The sequence below is a fragment of the Trichoderma reesei genome, assembly GCF_000167675.1.
Source record: "Trichoderma reesei QM6a unplaced genomic scaffold TRIREscaffold_1, whole genome shotgun sequence".
In the NCBI taxonomy this organism is placed as follows: domain Eukaryota; kingdom Fungi; phylum Ascomycota; class Sordariomycetes; order Hypocreales; family Hypocreaceae; genus Trichoderma; species Trichoderma reesei.
The window spans coordinates 774,679-794,242 of record NW_006711148.1 but is presented as its reverse complement, the minus strand read 5'-3'; the positions used below and the strand labels follow the sequence as shown (position 1 = coordinate 794,242).

Sequence of the window (19,564 nt, the reverse complement as noted above, 5' to 3'; positions counted from 1 at the left end):
TCCAGACCGCGCTCGCTGCTGGAGAGAGACGGTGCTGCGCGAGGCTGGAGACTTGAGGGAGGATTGGCCTGAAGGAGTCAAGGTTAGTGAAATTGCCAAAGAGAGGCGTAGAAATAAATCTTCATCGTGGGGAGGGGAGCATTGGTGGCAAAGGGGAGGCAGGGGGTGTTTATGGGAACGAGTCGCGGCGCATGGTATTAGTATGACATCTAGTCTAAAGGGGGGGGGTGGGATGGGATGGGCGTATTATATGGAGGGCGCGGGAGATGAGATATGCCTACCCTCAAGATGGAACGGAGCATCCGTTGCACTGCTTTCAGGCCTGAATCGAGGGCCAGCCGACCGTGTCGACCGTGGGCTGGCAATGAGGCCCAGGTCACCAAGAGTGCTCGAAAAGTCTCCCTTCTTCCGGCGGCTGTCGACGTGCTGGCTCTTGTGTCGTCGACTGAACATAGCACCACGGGCGGTGGGTCACCAACTAGAAATCGATAGTAACGAGTAGGTAGTGACGGATGAGTGAATGAGGTGCGTGGGTGAGCAGTGAGTGGTCGAAGGCTCGGAGCTGAGCGTGGCTCTTTGTTGCGTGTTTCAGCGGGAGCCTCTTTTAATTTCAACGGCGATGTCGCAAGTTGCTGGACAGTTGACTAGCGGCTTTTTGGATGGGCGTAGGGTTGAGGGTAGTCGTTTCAAGGCGGCGCGGCGAGAGTTGCCCAAGGAAAGGGAGTCTGAGGGAGCGACAGGCAAGCAAGCAAACGGCCGGGGACAAAGTGAGCCGAAGCAGAGGGAGAGGGAGGATGAGGGAGAGGGAGAGAAGTGAGAGTCGGCAGAACTGGCGGGGAGGCAGAAGGACTGGACTGGCGGATGCGCGGATGCGTTGGATGCAGGTGCAACAGTCGGGAGAAACCAGAACGGGCTGCAAACAAGCACAGCGCACAAGACAAAGGGAGGGTGACGAAGAGGACGGAAAAGAAGGAATCGGCTGCGTCTTGTACAAGTACTAGGCCGGGCGGTCGTGCATGCAGGATCGGAGGAGGCCTGGAGGAGAAAAACTGAGGTGCTGGTTCGACAATGGCTGCAGGTCGGTGCTAGTGCAGAGTAAGAGCGAAGGCGGGTCAAGTTGTGAGCATGATGCGCCAGACCTGGAACCTCTGGACGACCGCCGATGGCTGCTATCGGGTGCTATCAAGTGCTACCAAGAGCTACCCAGGGGAGCTACTCCAGCACTAGGACTGATCAGGTACCGCCTGCGAAGCTTGGATGCAACGCCGCTCAACGGGCTAAACAGGATTGAACTGGGCGAGCGGGCGGGAAGGGATGGAAAAGAAAGAGAGAGTGGGAAAAAGAAAGCAAACGAAGGAAAAAGGGTAGGGTAACAGAAGAGGCAGAGACACGGAGAGGTGTGTGAGAGGGGAAAGAGAGAAGAAAGAGAGGGGGAAAAGCAAAAAGGAAGAGAAAAGTGAGCGGCAGAGAGAGAGAGGAAAACCGAACAAAGTGAGCAAAAAGAAAGGCCACGCTGAGAGCAGGCGAGATTGACGCGATTGGAGATGAGGCCTGCCAGTGAGAGGTTCCAGCTACCTAGGTAAGGTACTTGCAGGCCGTACCTGGAGGTACCGAGAAAAGGGGGGGCCTGACAATTTCCAAGCTGTCGTTTTCCCTCTCTTAGCTCAGAATCCAAGTCATGCTGGTTCTTCTGCCATCTTCATGCCAACCACGACCCCGGACCGCTGGGCTGGTGAGACCGGTTCCTGGCGTTGCAGAGGACCTGGGTCCGGACCCATACCAAGGTAATCAACCACGATGGCCTCCAATTGCTTGGTACGAGGTGGTACTGCTACCTGGCAAAGTATGGAGTATCCGGAGTGTTAGTAAGTAAGGTAAGGTAAGGTAACTGGAGGCATTACAGCCAGACAGGCATTGCCGCGGGATATTACGGTAACTGCCAGGCAGGTCGTAAGGTACCTAGTAGTAGGGACCTGGGGCACTGGATACCTGTAACCCCTGGGGCAGCTCAATTGACGGTGCTAGAGGCCTGTGGTACATAGCCTGCAGTGACTTCGAGTTGCTGTAAGTTGGCCATCTCAAGCATTGGCTTTGGTCAAGCTTGGTTCCTGTGGATGCTGCCCTCCAACAACCCCAACTCGACTTCAGTTGCATCCATCCTTCAACCAACTCGCCGTTACGACGGGAGTACCATTACTGACACCTTGCCTTGCCTCCCAGTGTCGCATCTGATCCCAGGCCAGCGGTTCTTCCGCAGGGGAAATTAGGTAGTGGCAGCAACAGCTGCCAAGTACATCATGTACCTGTGCCTTGGCTAGCGCTGCTGCAGGTGACGGCTCCAACGATAACATGCAGATAGAGGTACCTGCATGTACGAGCTGCAGAACCATGCGGCTTGCCCTGTCTGTTCTGTCTGCTGGCATCGGATTGGCTGATGAGTTCTTCTTGAGTGGGACCGGGAGCTCATCACAGGCCAACATGCCCAAAAGGTTCCTACATAAGGTACATCTGTGCCTGTGCGAATACCTCGTGCAGAATACCTGGTAGGTAAGGTACATACTAGTACCAGTGCCCTGTGCCTTCAATGTCCTCCAAGTCTCCAAGTCCAAGTTCAAGACGTTGATTGTTAGCATGCTTCACCAACGACAGCCGAGGACAAACATCGTCTTTTGCATCGGACATTAGCGCAGGCACAGGGTTCCTCTCTCTCCCGTTTCGTTTCCTTTCTTTTGTCTTCTCGAGCCCGCATCCTCAATTTTCATTACCTCGTCCCCTCTCGGCAGAAATTGAAGAGCATCGGGTCCTGCAGATCCCGGGCCAAGCCCGGTCCGCGCGAGATTAAACAGACATGCACCTCCGCACGACAGACAGCTCACAGAAGGGGAAGAAACAAAGAATAATCACCTTACTGTATTGCCAGATGTGGCCAGTCAAATCGAGAGCAACAGCCATGACTAGGTAGCAGCACGTTGGTGAGCACAGACTTGCGGCACAGACACGCTCGCCGAGAGATGCTGAATCGAACAGCACCACACTGCCTGCCTATTGGACTTCCCTGCGCTTGGGCACGATGCTACCGAGCCATAGGTAGGCTGGTGATGTAGGTAGGTACATAGGTAGCGCAATGTCCATGGGCAAAGAAAGGTGTGTATGGCCTGATGGCCTGCCTTGCTGTGCATGAACGGAGGCTGCAGAGAAGGGAAAGGAACGACGTCCATCCGATCCCAGACCAGAGACTTGCAGATGGCCCTGCCGCTCGCCTTGGCCGGCTCCTGCTCCGCCGCTGGGACCCTTGCTGGAGAATTCAATGCAAGCCCCTGTCGTCGTGTCCATAACCGGCCAAGGGGCCTGCGTGGTGGTGGAGAGCGCCGTTTGTCTCCCCAATCCTCATGGGCACAAACGCTGTCGGGTGGGCATCTCGTCAGGGCCTGCCCGAACCTGGCGCCAGTGCTTTCTGCTTGCTTTTGGTGTGGCTTTCTCCTCCTTGCATGAAGAAAGTGGCGCTGTGCTGCCGCCAACCAGCTTTCTTGACTCTCAGCCACGGAGGCTCTTTTTGCTTCTAGACGCGAGACGAGAAGGCTAGCCACAGCCAGATCACAGGCACTAAGACTGCAACGTATTCCTGCATCCTACAGTATAGATAGTTTGATGCACATAGTTGTACTACTAGCAGCTTTATTGATTGTTAGTAGTAGCGCCTCGGTATCCTGCAGATAGCAATATCCACGATAGCATCACCTGTGACAACTTTCCACATTGGTTTCGATAGGACGTGCCTCGAAGTACCAGGTGCCGATACGCTTACAAGTATCTACTGGAGGCTCTCTCCCAGTTGGAGTAGCAGCGCAGATGCGACGCTGCCAATGATACAACGCTGATGCATGTCGATGGATGCTATTGGCATCAGCTCATAGGTATGTTGGTACACAAGTGCAGAGAGGTGCCCGGGTGGGTTTTCCTTTCTTCTTCCCATTAGGTAGACAATACTCCCCTTCTCACAGCTGCCTTTGTTCTTCTGGAAATATTGATCAAAGAATTGAATCACGGTGATCGCTCAAGCCCGTCTGCTGTAAGTTTGCTTGGAATTGTCCATTCTTTGGCACTTCCGTCATCAAACGTCACGGGACTTTGGGCTGCCTCGTCCTTCGTACCTGCCCGACTTCTGTGGCTATCCGTCGACGTAACATCGCCATTTTTTCTCCTCTCGTCCGCTCTCCGCTTCCTACGCCTACCTAGAGGTAATAATACTCACCTTTCCATCCTTCGTTTGCCGCGCTCGCGAACATCGAAATCTGGTTGCCTTAATGCCGCCATTGCAGAGGAAAGGCGATCGCAGGCATCACTTGGCGCAAGACTCCGACTCCACGATGAACCCTCCCGAAGCCTTACGGAAGGCCTTCCGGCATAGCTTCAAACCTGCGTCTCAAACCACTCGACTAGCATGACATTAGCCTCGCGTGGCGGCCGGTGGATATGGCCTGCTTCGGTGGCCTATGGGAGGACGGGGGGGGTTGGGTGCTCGACGGGCAATTTGGCTGCGCATGCACTCGCCTTCATAGGATCCCTAGGCCAGTGATGATACTTCGTACCTGCATGGGCAGAGCAGAGCAGGATGCATTACAGGCCACTGACGCGGTCCGCGTTTGCAAAGCAACCAACGGTCTCGGGGCCGACAGCCTAGCCATGACATGGGTTGACACCACCACCCAAGGAGCACTTGTCATGACGACGTTGATCTCCGGCTCCCAAATAAGCAGCTGCCATGTTTTTGCTCCGAAGTGGTAGCAATGGCTTGCCCCATCACCACAGTCTCACCAAGGTAAGCAATCGCCAACTTCTGTCTTCTGTTGATGCGTGTAGGTATGGAACAAGTGCTTTGCAGTGAACAGATACGAGCATGTTGCCATGGGCAGTAATACAAGTATGTGGTACAGGTAAGCAGGAGACATCATCACACTCATCCGCGGGGGCAGACAGGGGTTTCTCTTTTAGCCAGCAGGTAAAAGATGCTCTACTTGGATTAACCTCCTTCCCGGCCCAGGTCTCGGGCAAAGTCCTGGAGTCGAGCCCATGGGTCCAGAAGCTCGGAGCTGCATCTCTCACATGTCCGATCGCTAACATATGCGCCTTCTTTTTCCCAGCCAGCGAGATGCAAAGGGACGTGTCTTACTCCCAATCGAGTATCTCGTAGTTGCCAAACACACAAAGTACGCAGTACAGTAGCCGGCCGATTCGCTAGCTTTGGCTCGACTTCAACGGGTCGGTTGAAGGGCATCGAGCATGACGAGTCATGACTGATAAGGGCGCTGTCATGAACTTGGCGTACGCGATTGCTGATGACCAGGTCTTTTTTCTTTGCGGATGCGATCAAGATGCGATCAGTACGTGATCCCTGAAGGGGCTCCAGTGAGAATCGAGGGCACACTTGGTAGCCGAGCCGAATACCAAAGGGTCCGGTCATCAAACCGGTATATGCAGCTTACATGCGCGCGGCGGGGAGTGGTCGCACATGTACGACGGATGCCATCATATCTCCTGATATAGCACAGGTTTCTTTGGTTCGCGGGGGTTCATCCCAAGTTGCGAGCCCATGATGATGGGCAGCCAGGGTTAGGCAATGTCCGCTCCGTCTCCATCCTCCACAATGCCCATGCATTCGACCTGCGCGAAGAGACAAAAGGAGCGTAGGCAATCTGCGACTCCATCCCACTGTTTCTCCCGCCGCCCTGGGCCTAATACCTTGCCTACCAATTTTATGAGATACTACTACGTGGTGACTGGAAAGCTGGGCAGCGCACAAGGTCGGGGCTTGTGTCTCAGTCATCCACTTGATCCCGGCCGAAACTGCAGCCATGGCAGTAGTGTTGGGCTTCGACATGCCACTTGCAAGCCATGGCCCAAGAGTCTAGAAACGTGATGAAGTCGAGAAGCGTTTGGGCGAAGCTGAACACGGCATAGCATCACAGGCGGCGCTCCATGGCGTCGTGGAGTCGCTGAGCTACATATGGCATAACCACGCAAAGGACAAGGACGCTACGCCACATGCATGTCCCCCCCGCCTTGAGAGTCCAGCCAGTGGCATCATATCGGGGCTTGGGGGCCGTGAGTTCCTTCGGATGTCTGCCACCAGCATCAGCAGCTTCGCAGGCGAAATAGTACGGATCGATTCACACGAAGAAGAGCGCAGGGTAGCCTAGGATGCTTCTGCGGCGCGTCCTCGCCGGCACAACGCATGTATCGTCTGCTCGAGTGTCAGCTTCGGTTCTGTCCTCCTACTGACTCTGCGGGGTACCAGCAGTATGGACTACTACTTTGCTCTCAGTCTAATATATTTCGAGACAAATCTCAGCCGCTATTGCTACGCTTCTGCGACTTGCTGCTTCTGGCAGACAAGGACAGCTCCAGCACAAACCGATAAACATCCGCCAAGGCAATACACAAGCAGTACGTGTACATACTGAGCAAGTTGCAGCTGCGGTGGAGAGGCTGTCAAGAGCCCAGGGATGGATCTGAATCACGGGGGCTGGCGTCATTCCCAAGCAACTTGATCAGTCAGTCCACGGCACTTGCCACATGGCTTTTTGTTTTGTGTCTTTTCTCCCCCTTCTCCTACCTCCTGTCCCCTGCTCCGTTTTCCTCTTCTTGAATCACCATGCGGCCGGCGGAACATGGGAGGAAACGAGCCGGAGTGAATGGGTCAACCGACCCTTGCCCGTTCGATGACACGCAATTCGCCAACGAGGTGAAGCAGGTCGCATTGGCCGTGGGACCAGGGGAACTGGGCATGGGGTCGCTTGTCGAGCTGCCTTTCTGCAAGGCACCTGTCTGCCGTTTACGACGTGCAGAGATTGACATTCCGGCATGCCTGCCTTGGAAGCTTGGAACATACGAGTACAATACATACAGTAATAGCCCCCCCGTGCATGTCTGGACCGAGATACATACTACCACCTCGTATGTGCCGACCCGAGCAGCAGGAAGCAAATCCGACAAGTCGGACGAGATGGCCCCTGTGTTTCATTGTCGTTGGCCGACTTCCACGGCACTCCAGCGACTGCCAGGATGCAACAGTGATATTACTCGTGATTACTACTACTTGGTAGTTTGGCTTCCATGGATGCCACGGTCTGGAGCTGCAAGGCAGTGCGATCTCAACCCCCCCCCCCGGCTTGATTGCCCTCACCAGCGAGCGTATTGATTCCCCTGGGAGGTCAAGAACTTGCCATCCCCCATTCCCTAGAATAGCCAGCGCTGTGTTTCACTTACGGGCAAAGCTGAGCAGCCCAATCACATCCATACAGTCTGATGTTTCATGCATGCGAAATGCCATGCAGCAAAGGCATCTCTTCACTCCACTGCTTGTCACCCCCCCCGTCTCTAGGGTAGTCACCATCACATGCGGCCTTGTTGCCATCTACGATATTACTCCTGGTATATCGGCTACGGGATGCTGGCTTTTGACGAGACGCATACGCCAAACGAGGCGGCAATGGCCCTGGAAGCAAGCGGCCTCGACTACCCTCTACAGAGAGTGCTCCGAGAGAGACGCTGCATACTGTACATGCCAACAAAACCCACCAACGCGCACCCAGCGACTGCCGCTGCTAACACTGTGGCATCGGCTTCAACGCCTTTAACGGCCGACGGCATATGGCTTGGGTGGATTTCGCAACTGCCGCACGGGGCAATACTACTAGGCAATACTACTATATTCTGCGTTGGTCTGCTGCCCTGTCCATCAAGCCCTCCCTCCATCCCCCACTTGATCTCATGGCAGCAGGACGATGTGTCACCTGGGCAGCGAACATGACTCGTCACGACAGGAGGCAAAGTTCGACTCAGCTGCTGTCGGCGTAGGACAAGGGAACCAAGACGTGGACTGGGGGTCCGTTTGGGCGAGCCCTTTCTCCCAGGACAAGGTTGTGCAGCAAGCCTCAAGCCGCGCCACACCCGCGTATCCCGTCCGGGCTCCAGCTTTTTTTCCGGGCCACTAGAAGCACATATGTACATAGTAGTAGTAGTCTGTTTTACTTTGGTTCAAGCCTCTCCCCCCCTTGGCTGATGAGCGAAGCAGGCCAAGAGACGAGGCTCGGTCATGGAGGATGAGGCCGAGACGCCTCAAGGACTGCATCCATCCGGCTGCTTGTCCCCGGTCTGCTCTGGGAACACAAATGTTTGCACTTTCTGAAGGAACAGCGAGGCACATACTACGCTCCTGAGCTGAAGCCACAGCCAGCCACTCTGCCGCAAAGACGCCTCATCATGATCATGATCCCCTGCATGGTCAGAGTTGATGACAGGTCACTACCTATCATAGGGACGACCATTTGCTGAGAGCCTTCATCTGTGTCACTGGAGCATGTCCGAGATGAAGATCGGACAACTCTAGCGCCCCACGACGGTACATAGAGATGGGCTTCTGGCAGTCAAGCGTCTCGCCGCGCAGCTTATTACATGCAACAGCCCTTTTGCTTGTGTGTGCACTGCTATTACGACTACCGCTTGACGTCGACCGGCTGCAAACGACTCCGAGCCGGTATTTGCCACAAGCCCTACTGGCGTTTCTCTCCGGAGTGCTAAATGTACGGCAAGGCTTCCCGACTGCCGATTCAGTAATACTAATATCACATATGACCAGACAGCAGAGTGTGTCAACGGCCATCAGTGGCAACATGTATGTATGTATAATGACAGAGCCGAGCCGGCCAATTGCCGCCCAAGCAATGAAACGATTTCTTTTTTTTTATTCTTTCTTCTTTTTGGGGCAAGCCAAGTGGTTGAGCTGACTGGTCACAAAACTTGGTTTGCCCCCCCCCCTCGTACCGGCACTGCCACCCGGATCCTCCTCCTCCACGATCCGAATTGTTGGTTCTCAACCTTGTTTGCCTATTGGCCTCTTTCGTCTTGTCTCTTGGCTTACATGCAGTACTCGTACTAGTACTATCTATGCCCTGCAAGTGCCGACATCGCGCCTGCGAGTAAGGTATGTATGTTACGCACCCCTAGGGGGTTTGGAGTTTGCGGGTTAAGCTGCGTGACGGCAGGACTTGCTGCCTGCGGATGCAGTCGTGGGCACAAGCCTGCCATGGGATTGCCGCTCTTGGTTATGTCAGGTCGAGAAATCGATTGAATGAAAGACCGGGAGTGATGTGAGTGATTGTATTGTAGGAGCTCGATGACTAGAAAAGGAGTCAAGAACGTTTCATCCACAAGGAACCGGCATGTTTCCCTCCAGGTTTCGCCATGCTGCCCCTATTTCTTCACAGTGATGTAACGAGTGCACAGCAGAACAGATGCCCCCTTCGTCAGCGGAAGGAAGACAAGGAACTTTTAGAGTAGGATCCAGGCAAGCCATTCATGCGAGTGGTATTACCCCAAATAGAATGGAGGACTCGAGAAGAAGTCCGCCGGGTTTGCGGTGCACATACAGAGAGTTCAATGTCACATATTGCCAACCCCTCCCTGTGAGGCTTTTGCCGGCATGTTTTTTTTCCATCTGCTCATCTGAGGGGTCATAATTGGCTAGGAGTGGGATGCGGGCTGCATCACAAGTGCCTGCGATGCTGCGGCAATCCTTTTCGTGTGACTGTGACCTTGATTCTCTGAAAAAGGAAGAAAAAAAAAGGATTTGGAGGAAAAGAGGAGAAGAAAAGGAATGAAGAGGGATTGGAAGAGGAGTGAGGGGGGTCATCGGGGTTAAGGAAGGGGAGGTTTCTTTTGTGATGTGGCAGCGAGGGGAATGGAAGAGTGAGCCGGGAGTTTGTTGTAGTTTTATTAGAGGAGGGTTTTGGTAGCCTTGTCTGTATGTGATGGCTTTGAAGACGTTGATTGGGGAGAGGAGGGGGGGGGGGGGGGGGGGGGGGGGGGCATCTGAGAGAATATGTCGTTTTGGGTTGTTTTTCTGTGGTTTTCTCCTTGTTGGGTATTTGCATGAGGCTTGAGGACGTATGCCATCATACAATATGGGCAGGTGGTTCGTTTGGAGCATGTAATACTCTGGGGAAACTGCAACAAGGGCCTCTATGAATGTTGAAAGATATTGTCTTTGTCAACATAGCTTGGAGGGTCCCCTCCAGATGCATGTATGGGCTGTTAGGAGACACTCTTACTGGAAGTAAACTTCTTGACTGCCTCTAATCCTCGTCTGCGAAAAGTAAGCGGATGAACAAGTTAAAGATGAGGAACGTGACTGAAGCAGAGTAGGTTGGAGCCAAAAGATGTTGTTGTAGGATTCTACCCGTCCTTGCGATGTAATTATACACACAAAAACTCCCTGGCCGTCTATAGGTAGCACTCTGTAGGACCGTCCGCTTGTTGGTTTGCTGAGCAGATCTCACTCTTGAGTTGACAGTTTCCCCCATGGTCCCATTCTTGAACCCCAGCCTCCCTTGCAACCATCTTCAGTCATCTACAAGTTCTCCCCATGATATCCCGTGTACCATACACTTCTCGACAAAGACTCTTCTTACATCTCTCGGCTAGAAGAAGATGAGATGCAAATATTAGATAAGACGATACGGGGTATCACCATATGCAGTTGATGTAGCTAGCGCCCACCACAGCCGAACCCTCACTTCCTCTTGAGAAACCCAGATCCCGACGTCACGGCAGCCCTATTCCGCTTCAAGAGCAACTCCTTGGACGCCTTCGAATGCTTCTTCACCTTGGGCGCCAGCCTCTGGTCCATCTTCTTCTCGACGCGGTACACCGTAGACTTGACCACCTCGTCCTTGGGCCCCGCGTCCAGACGCGTCAGCCTCTTCTCGACGCCAGACACCTTGCGCCTCTTGGGCCCTGCAGCAGCAGCAGCAGCAGCGCCGTCCTCGCCGTCTTCCTCGTCATCCTCGCTTGAGGAGTCTGTGAGGAATTCTGCGGGCAGGACGGCGGGGATGCTGGACCTGTCTGCGCGGTTCCGTGCTCTGCTGGTGGAGGGCTCGGCTGGCTTGGCTAAGGGCTGCTGCTTTCCTTCGCCCTGGGATGTAAGGTGTTCTTCTGCCTTTTTGCGCTCCTCGGCTTGTTTCTTGAGAAGCTCGGCCAGCTGCTGGCGCTTTCGCTTTTGTGCAGCGGCTTGTCTGTTGAACAATCAGCATATATGTAATTTGATAGCATCGAAAAGAAGGTTTTAAAAACCCAAGAACAAACGTACTCTTGGACTGCCTTTTGAGCGGCTTGAGTAGACTTCTTGATCTCTTCAGCCGCCTTGGCGGTAGATACTGCTTCGGGAGCCTCATCATCACTGTCCTCCTCCTCCTCTTCTTCTTCTTCTTCCTCCTCCTCTTCCACCTGGACCTGTTTTCCAGCAGTAGTTGACGCGGCTTCGTCCTCAACGGGCGCCTTCACTTCCTCCTCATCGTCGTCGCCAAAGACCATGAGAGTGCCCTTGGCCGGCTCGGACCTTGATTCCTCTGCGACCTCTTTGGGGGCGTTTGCCTTGGATCCCCTCTTCTTCTTCTTTGAGGGGCTCGGCTGTGTGTTTGGTTGCTCCTGTGTGGTATTTGGCTGGTCTTCTGGGGCAGTTTCCTGCAGGGCCTTTCTTCGCCTTGTTTGGACAACCATGTTTGCGGGTGAGATGTTGGCTTGTGTGTGAAAATTCTCCGGCTGGATTTTGTGTCTTGTCTGGTCCGACACGTTTGGTTATGGTTGACCGGGAAATTTTGTGGGAAAGCAGCGCCTCAATCCGTCCTCTGATTGAACAAACTTATGGACAGATGATTCAATTTTATTGACTTTCGCTTGGAGATGCTGTAGAAGATTGTCTTTTTTTTTTTGTTGCTCCGGTGCTGTCAGTTTCACCGCGCTGGTGCAAAAGGTTGGAGGTTCAGAAAAATTTCAATGGGTCTGGGGGGTGAGCGCGTCTGATTGGCTGTGCGCTTGAGCGAATACGTCGTATTAAACCGACTTCACACTTTGTCGTGCTTCATGACTGTTGCAATACTATTGATGCTTCATCTCATCTCATCTTCAAGATAATTGCTGCAATCTTGGTCTCTGCAGTGCAATTGGTATTCTGAGCGCATATTATACTTGATTATACTCATCTTGTCTCATTGAAATCTTTTGTTTGTTCCTCCAGCAACCGCAAAAGAACAGAACAGTCTGTTCCTGAGCTATTCATTCTCCTTACTCGCCTCAATATCACGACTCCCTTGATGCGCGCTGAATAAGAGTTACGATTCTTTTCTGCAGAAGCTTCTTGATACGTCCCCAGTATGTCAGCTTGTCGCTGCTGCAAGGCCATTGGGCCCCTCATCTCATCAGCACGCTCATTGAGACTCGCCTCTACAACCATTCCCATCCAGCGACATGTCGCGAACCCTAGCAGCCAGGGGCAGCTCCGCCATTATGCAATCCCAAGGATGAAACGAGTAGGACCGTCACCCCTCGAGGTGTACAAGCTATCAGAGATCCCGCTGTCGTCGTTCGAGGCCGCCATCAGCAGGAATGGAGACGCCTTTCAGCGGCAAACGCCTGCCGAGTATTACCGGTGCGCCGAAAAGTTCCACGAGGCCATCAGTCGAGGCACAGATCCATGGTCCGTCTCATTGACAGGCAGTACGCATCGTCTCCCATCTTCAATTCAGCTCTTCGACCTTTGCGTGTTTTACTGATTCCATGCCATTAAGAGGACGGCTTCCCCCTCGAGGTGATCCACGAGACGGCCTGCATCATGCGGCTCATCCGTGGCCCTCGCAGCGCAGACGCATTCGCAACCGCGCTCTGGGCATCCGCCTCGGAAGCCGGCTACCGGCCGTCCACGCTGTCCCTCGCACGGCACCTCGCCCGGTCAGGGGCCTACGGACGGGTCCCCCAGCTGCGGAGAGTCGAGGCCCGCTTCAAGCAGCTCGTCGCGACGGCCAGAGACGCCGACGCTCTTACGGTGGAGGGCGAGCTGCAGTATGAGCAGGGCCACTACGAGGCTGCCATCAGAGCGCTGCAGCGGGCGCTCCAGGTAGGAGGGGGGCCAGCAGCAGCAAGCTTCGAGTGGAAGCCCTACTGCGAGCTGTGCATGGGCAAGGCGCTCGCCAAGCTGGGCAGGCATGACGAGGCAAGGGCAACCTTGGAGGCCCTGTCCGAGGCTGGGCTCGTCGAGGCGGATGTTGAGCTCGGCAATTTGCTGCGCGTAAGCGACAGGGATGCCGCGGAGAGACATCTCTTTGCTGCGGCTTCCAAAGGCAGGGCTGACATGTTCAGCGTGCTGTCGGAAATTGCCCTGGACAAGGCTGCCGAGGCGGGACAGGACAAGGCGTCGAGGCAAGAGTCTCTGCGATGGGCCAAGGAGTGGTCAAAGTTGGGCGACCCGCGCACGGAATACTAGATGGGCGAGGTGTGGGCTTGCTCCTACTGCATTGACGTTTTGAGTATGATGAGATGATTCATGCCGTCGGTATTGAACCAAGCTGGGCTTGCGTGCCTGTGATTTGAGATGTGTTCTAAAGACCCAAGGTAGGGCGCACATTCACTTGAGCAAAAGGGGTCCATGTGTTTGGTCTCATGAGTATTACGACGGCCGAATCGAAGCGGGATCCGGCGTGCTGGTAATACAACCATGGCACGAAGCGACGGGAAGCTTGAAACGATCTAGGGAGCGTGCAGGGACTCTTTGTTTCTTTAGGGAAATAACAGCGGTATCCGTTTAGCCGAGGGGCCATGCGTACCACAAGGTTTACACTGAGAGCAATGGACGTCGCGGGCTGAGGTTGTGGTCTTGAGCTCTTTCGACAAATCTGAAGTGTTACTACTATGTATAAGATTGGGAGGATAGGGGGATTGGTTTGGGGGGGGAATGCTTGCGCACAGTTCCACATACGAGCTGCGAATGAATGCACAGACGGATGTTCGTGATCCGTGCAGAAGCTGCAGGAGAGCATATGATCATCTGGATGGGAGATGGAGAGTGCCTTGGCCGGCCATCAGGGTTCCATTCGTCTACATCAATGCCCCAAGGCTGTGCATATTGTGCAAGGTGAAGATCCATCAACTGAGAGGCAGTGTGTACATGTCATCACCAACGGAGGCAATGCCAAAGATGATGACGATGTTGCTGTAGACATTGCCGTTGAGAGCCTAGCAGCTCAGATTATGTACTCGAGTTTAGAACGGCTGCCTTTTGAAAACATTCGACGTCGGTACCCAGACAGCCAACTGTTGGCTTCAACTGATCGGTCCAGATCTCAGATCTACTGAAAAGGTCGAGCGAGATGCCAACAACTAGCTTCGTTGAGAGAGAAAAGTTGACAAGCTGCCAAGCTGCCATGACGATGAAGGTGTTCAGCGCATCGTGTCCCCTTCTAGAAGCTTGAACCAGGGCACGGACTTTGTAGCTGGCATGCATCCTGGTGAAAAAAAAAAAAAAACGACGCCGTACATGAATAAAAATGCACAGCGAAGCACAGCACTGGCACTGCTTCCATGCCACTAGGAGTACATGTAGTATGTCAAAAAGACGCGATGTGTGCGTATGGTTGAACTTGGTGGGAGCTTGGAGCAGCTGGGTTGGAACAAAGAAAACACTGACGGACCGGCTGAGAGCATTCCAGACGTGGTCTCACGTGGTTCGTCACGGCCCTCGTGGCGATTTGAGCCACCATCTTGGATCTTTGAACATGTTCAGCTCGATTCTCTGATTCTACATGCCAGTCGGGCGAGTCGAAGTTGGGATACGAAGTAGTATCACATTCGTGTGGTCCAACTCCATGACAATCACCTTTGAGAACCAACATCAAGACACGACACGACACAACTTAGAACCCTCAAACTCCTACTCGTTTTTTCTCCATATCTCGGTCCATGATTTCCACAATCCAGGCACCGCCAAGCAACGCCGACTGCCAACAAGCTTTCAATGGCTTCGCGGAACCCCCCCCTTGCCAACCTCTAGTATGTACATGCCAGCTGAACTGCCCCCAATCGCCCGCTACGATGCCTCATCCAACCTCATTGGCTCTGGAACGCTGATCAAGGCGGAATCGCGAGAAGCTTGTTTGGATATGCTGACGTCACGTCCATGCGCAAGATTGGCAATACATACGATACCATGATGATGATGATGCTGCTGCTGCAGATTTAAAAATAGACAGCTGATCACTTTTAGAGTTCCAAGTCTCCGCGTCGCGTCGTACGAAGATTGCGGAGGTGCAGAAGCGTGTGTAATTAACTACTACCTACCTACCTTGGGAACGACGCGGCTGTGATACACACGCGTAGGTACCTAGTAGTAGGTATGAAAGATGAGGTTTATGCGCAAATACTAGGTACAAGATACCTACGATGCTTCGTGTCCCCGTGATATAGCGCGTGTCATACAGAGGAGTACAGCATGGACGGAGGAAGTACATAGGTAGGGATCGTAATATTTGCTGACTCTCACAAGGCCATGTCGGAATCCTTTTGCTGCTGTCCTTCGGTGTTTTCTTCTGGTGGGGTTCTCTTCAGGTACCTGCAGATACGGAGTACTAACTCGTAAATACAGAGGGCACGGAGTAAGCTGAGCTTCAAGGGGGGAGTTTCTCGGCTTCCTCAGGCTTCAGCGGCTCCACTTGGGATGCAAGAGATTGACAAGCATCCAATGCAAAACAAAGACTGTTATCCCCCTTTGCCTGAAGAGGCAGTATTTTTGAAATCGCCGGTCCGACGCCTGGTGGGCGTTGCGATTTCCGCTGCGGGCCGCGCTTGGGGCTGGACGTTGGAGATTGATGCAGCATCCGCCCGAGGTAACGAGAAGGAGAGCATGTTGGTGTGATTGATTGAAGGCACTTGGAGAGCAGGCAACGATTATATTCTATGTATTCACATTCGATACTTGGACATGGAAACAACAGGCAGCAAGGTGGGAGCTCTTCTCACATGCAAAACACCAGCATCAGTGCATCGACAATACTACAAGCAGATTCCTATCCTGGAAGAGCGGCCAGGCGGAACCAAACGGCTCGGAAGGATCGCGTGCAGATGTGCCAATGCAGGTACGGTGTGTGTCTGCCATGATAGTACTCGTATTACCTCGGATACCGATTGACCAGTTTCTCTCTCTCTCTCTTTCTCTCCTCTTGCCTCTCCCTTTTCTTCAACGCAATCCACTTCACCGTCCAATGTCGCACATGCTTCCCCACGTGGTCGTGGAATTCCAGACGAGATTTGCCTACCCCCCAGAGACGAACGGTGGATGTTGGGCATACTATGTATGTGGTGAGACCCTATGTGTTCACAGTAGAGTGGGCGAGATTTGCGTCAAAAGGGGGCGATGCAAGCGAGCGAGAGATGCTCTCTCCACATGAAAGAGGCGATGCAGGGCGTTGGGGGCGCTGCAAGTCATTGAATGGTTGAATGGATAGATACCTACTGTATCACGAAGAAGGATATTAATGAAGATACATGTATCTACCTACCTATTGCCGCGGACTCGGCATCTTCCAGAGCGCAGCAGGCACATGCAATGATTACTGGAGCCATTATTCACGGTTACTAGGTACTTGATGCTTGGTAAGCGCCTTATTCCGTGTGTGCCTCAATTCTGAGGTACCCAACTACCAGTTGGTGACTGAAACCAGGGGAGAAACATTGAAGATGTTGAAACGGCAAAACGGCAGTCTTTTTTGTCTTTGGCTGGTCAGGGTTTGTTCTCACGCCCCCCTCCTTCCAACAACGTGGTTAAAAGGGGGCAGCTGGCAGCCGAGCAACGGTCTCTGGGTACCTGGCGAGCCAAAGACACGGGTTCAGAAATCTGAGATGAGATGAAGAAAATCGATGATGTGTAAGGTACCTTGTCTTACTGCAACGGATTTAGCAGGTGGATGTACCTAGGTACCTAACCGTCGGATACCTACGTGTACACAGGTTTGTAAGGAACCCCATCGCTGAAGCATGGGTGGGACAGAGGCACATGATTCATCCATCCATGGAGTCTGGGCGAGAAAAAGAAGGAGAAAAAAAAAAGAAATAAAACTGTTTCTGGGCTGTTAACAATGTCTGTGCTTTTCGACGGGTCAGTGAGTGAGTGAGTGAGTGAGTGAGTATTGCCTGGAGGGTAGCATTGAGCGAGTGGGTTTGCCCGAATGAGGTTGTAGGTTAATAGCACCATTCGCCAGCCAAAAGCATGTGAGATGCATGGGTAATAAAGGCACAGATGTGTGTACCTTAAGAAGCAAAAGAGACGAGAAGAGGTGCGAACAAAGTTCCGTGCTACTGCTTATTGCCCTGTTCGGGTTCTTATGGAATCACCGATCAGATGATGACGGATATACTTTGACCAGATAATATGAGTATCGTATGAGTGCCCCTGATAGAGTGATGCTTTTTTTCTTCGAGTTCGTCCTGTCTGTCATTGATGACCAACAAAGCCCTAACGATAGGTGTCTTAGGGCGGAGTCATCAAAGAAGCAGCCGGACAAGGGCAGAAAAACACCACGATCAAGTGGATATACCTATGTAGAACTCCAACCGAGACCTCGGCAGCAGAAAAAACAAACAGTGTGCGCAATTATGGAGATGCCTCGCTTTCTCATTCTTCTCTCTCTGCTTCTTCCACAGCCAATCCATTCATCGTCTCGTCACCACCCTTTTGCCGGTGCCTGTCAATCCCGTGCTGCTTACCAGACTTGTACAAGTACCTTAGTAGAAGCACCGTTTTAGCTCAGTTCTGCCCGATTTCAATGGATCCGTGACCCATTCTTCCAGGGGAGTTTCCACGACGCCGGGATCAGAACTTCACGTTTTTTTATTATGGGTACTTTACACGAAGTGTTGCTTGCTTGCTTGCTGGCTTCTAACATGGAAACGCACCGGCCATCGTTGTCGTCGTCCCAGCGCCGTGGGCCCCTCTTTTTCACCGCCCCCTGGTTCCTGACAAGACTGACTTGCGCGGCTTCGTTTTCCCAGAGAAAAAAAGGACTGGACGTCCCATGACTGGCTCATGCTGGGGCGGTTTCGTGCCCCTGGTCGTTTTGGCAGGATGGGCTTCTATTTTGCTTCTTTCTTGTTCTTTTCTTCACTGTATACAAACACATGACTGTACAACCTTGTATGCCTTCTTCGTGCACCTTACAGTTCATGTAATACGAATTATCCCTTTGATGTGCCGCGTATGATGGGAGTTGCCTCTTTACCTACACATGTAGGTTGACGAAAAACGGGCTTCAGCTGCCAAGGGGCATGTATTGATACATCATGTAAGATCAGACAGATTCAGCTTCACAGACTTTCAAACTCTTTCGGCACATGAATAAAGTTCCAGGCATCTTCTCCTTTGGGCATGCTCGTCCGAATTGGAGCTTTTGCTCCATATGAAGCAGCCATCTCGGCGAGCAACGAGAGAAAGAAAGCATATTCAGCTTCTATCAGCACCGTTTCATGCAATAGACTTTTGATCTAAAAAGGCACAAAGTCCATGTCATTCGTGGAACTTGACCAGCAAACCTTGCGGCTGAGATGAAAAAAAAAAAAAAAAAAAAAAAAAAAAAACAAATGTTTGCCCCCCTAAAGGGCAACAAGACTGTCATGATGTCTCCCGGCTGCTCCGCCTGTGTTGGTTCTGCCTGTGCCTGTGCCTGTGCTTGTTTATACAGTAAGTAATACATCCTTTGCAGAGGATAAACAAACAAGCTTGGGGCTGAAGGGCCAAGGTTTGCCCAGACCCCTGTCACGATGCAAGGTTGCCCTTCCCAAGATGCGCCGTCCCCTGTTCCCTGCATCCACCTGGCCGCGACGAAGGAAAAAAAAAAAAGGGAAAAAATAAAATAAAAAAAATCTCACTCTTTTTTTTTCTTCTGTATCCTTTTGGCCCTGCCGTGGGCTCCGTAACACTGTCCTCGTAGTGTACTTTTTCTTCTTCATCAGCCCGCTTTGTTCCAAACATGACAAAGTACCTTACCCTTGCTCCGTGCACACGCCCCGGATGCCCTTCCGCGCATGATGGAGCAGCGGAACAAAAAAGAAGAAGCCTTACAGTACGTATGCCAGGGATCCCTCCCCTCTCTCTCACTCACACACCTCACCTCACCTACTACTAGTACACGTATATACAAAGTCATAATAATACACACCCCCTCGAGCGCACTCGCTGTTATTCCCCGACAGCATGACACTTCTTCGTCCCAGACTTCTTTTTAGTGTAACTATCCCCCCTCCCCTCCCCATCTCGCCAGGCACTGCCTTTGGTCTTCTTCCTCTTTTCTTCTTCCTTTCTTTTTTTTCCTTTTCTTCATTCAGGTCACCAACCCTCCTGTTGTGCAGTCTCTCCTTATCCCCCCCCCTTGCCTCCCCTCTTATGCGGGATGCCTGTTTTCAAGCCACTGTAGCACAACGCTCCTCATTCTCCTTCTTCCTCCCATCGAATCAATGAAATCGTCACTTGGCTTCCTGCCGTCTTTCGTTTGCCGTGGCTGCTGTCACCCTCATCAATCATTACGACCGCTGCTGTCACATATCGGAAAAGATCGCGAGCCCCGGATTCCCACCATCCAAGTACCGGGCCTAGCAAGGAAAACACACTAGAGCACCGACACCCCTAACCACTACAAGCAGCATCACCTCACTCGCTCTTCACGAAGCGCATTGATCGCGATTCTTCTGT

At 52.7% G+C, this 19,564-nt stretch overlaps 2 protein-coding genes across 2 annotated transcripts; one reads left to right on the top strand and one right to left on the bottom strand.

The window, feature by feature from the left end:
• Positions 1-10,360: 10,360 nt before the first annotated feature.
• On the bottom strand, positions 10,361-11,507 carry TRIREDRAFT_21176 (uncharacterized protein). The gene is made up of 3 exons (XM_006960913.1): positions 11,341-11,507; positions 11,147-11,283; positions 10,361-11,072 (listed from the first exon to the last, which is right to left on the bottom strand). The coding sequence occupies exons 1-3, from the start codon at positions 11,368-11,370 to the stop codon at positions 10,571-10,573; spliced, it is 669 nt and encodes a 222-aa protein (XP_006960975.1). The 5' UTR covers positions 11,371-11,507; the 3' UTR covers positions 10,361-10,570.
• An 849-nt stretch (positions 11,508-12,356) lies between these two features.
• Positions 12,357-13,315, top strand: TRIREDRAFT_54393 (uncharacterized protein; the record flags this gene model as incomplete). The annotated part of the gene is made up of 2 exons (XM_006961534.1): positions 12,357-12,552; positions 12,624-13,315. 2 exons carry the CDS (start codon positions 12,357-12,359, stop codon positions 13,313-13,315), a joined length of 888 nt encoding a protein of 295 aa, XP_006961596.1.
• Positions 13,316-19,564: the final 6,249 nt, after the last annotated feature.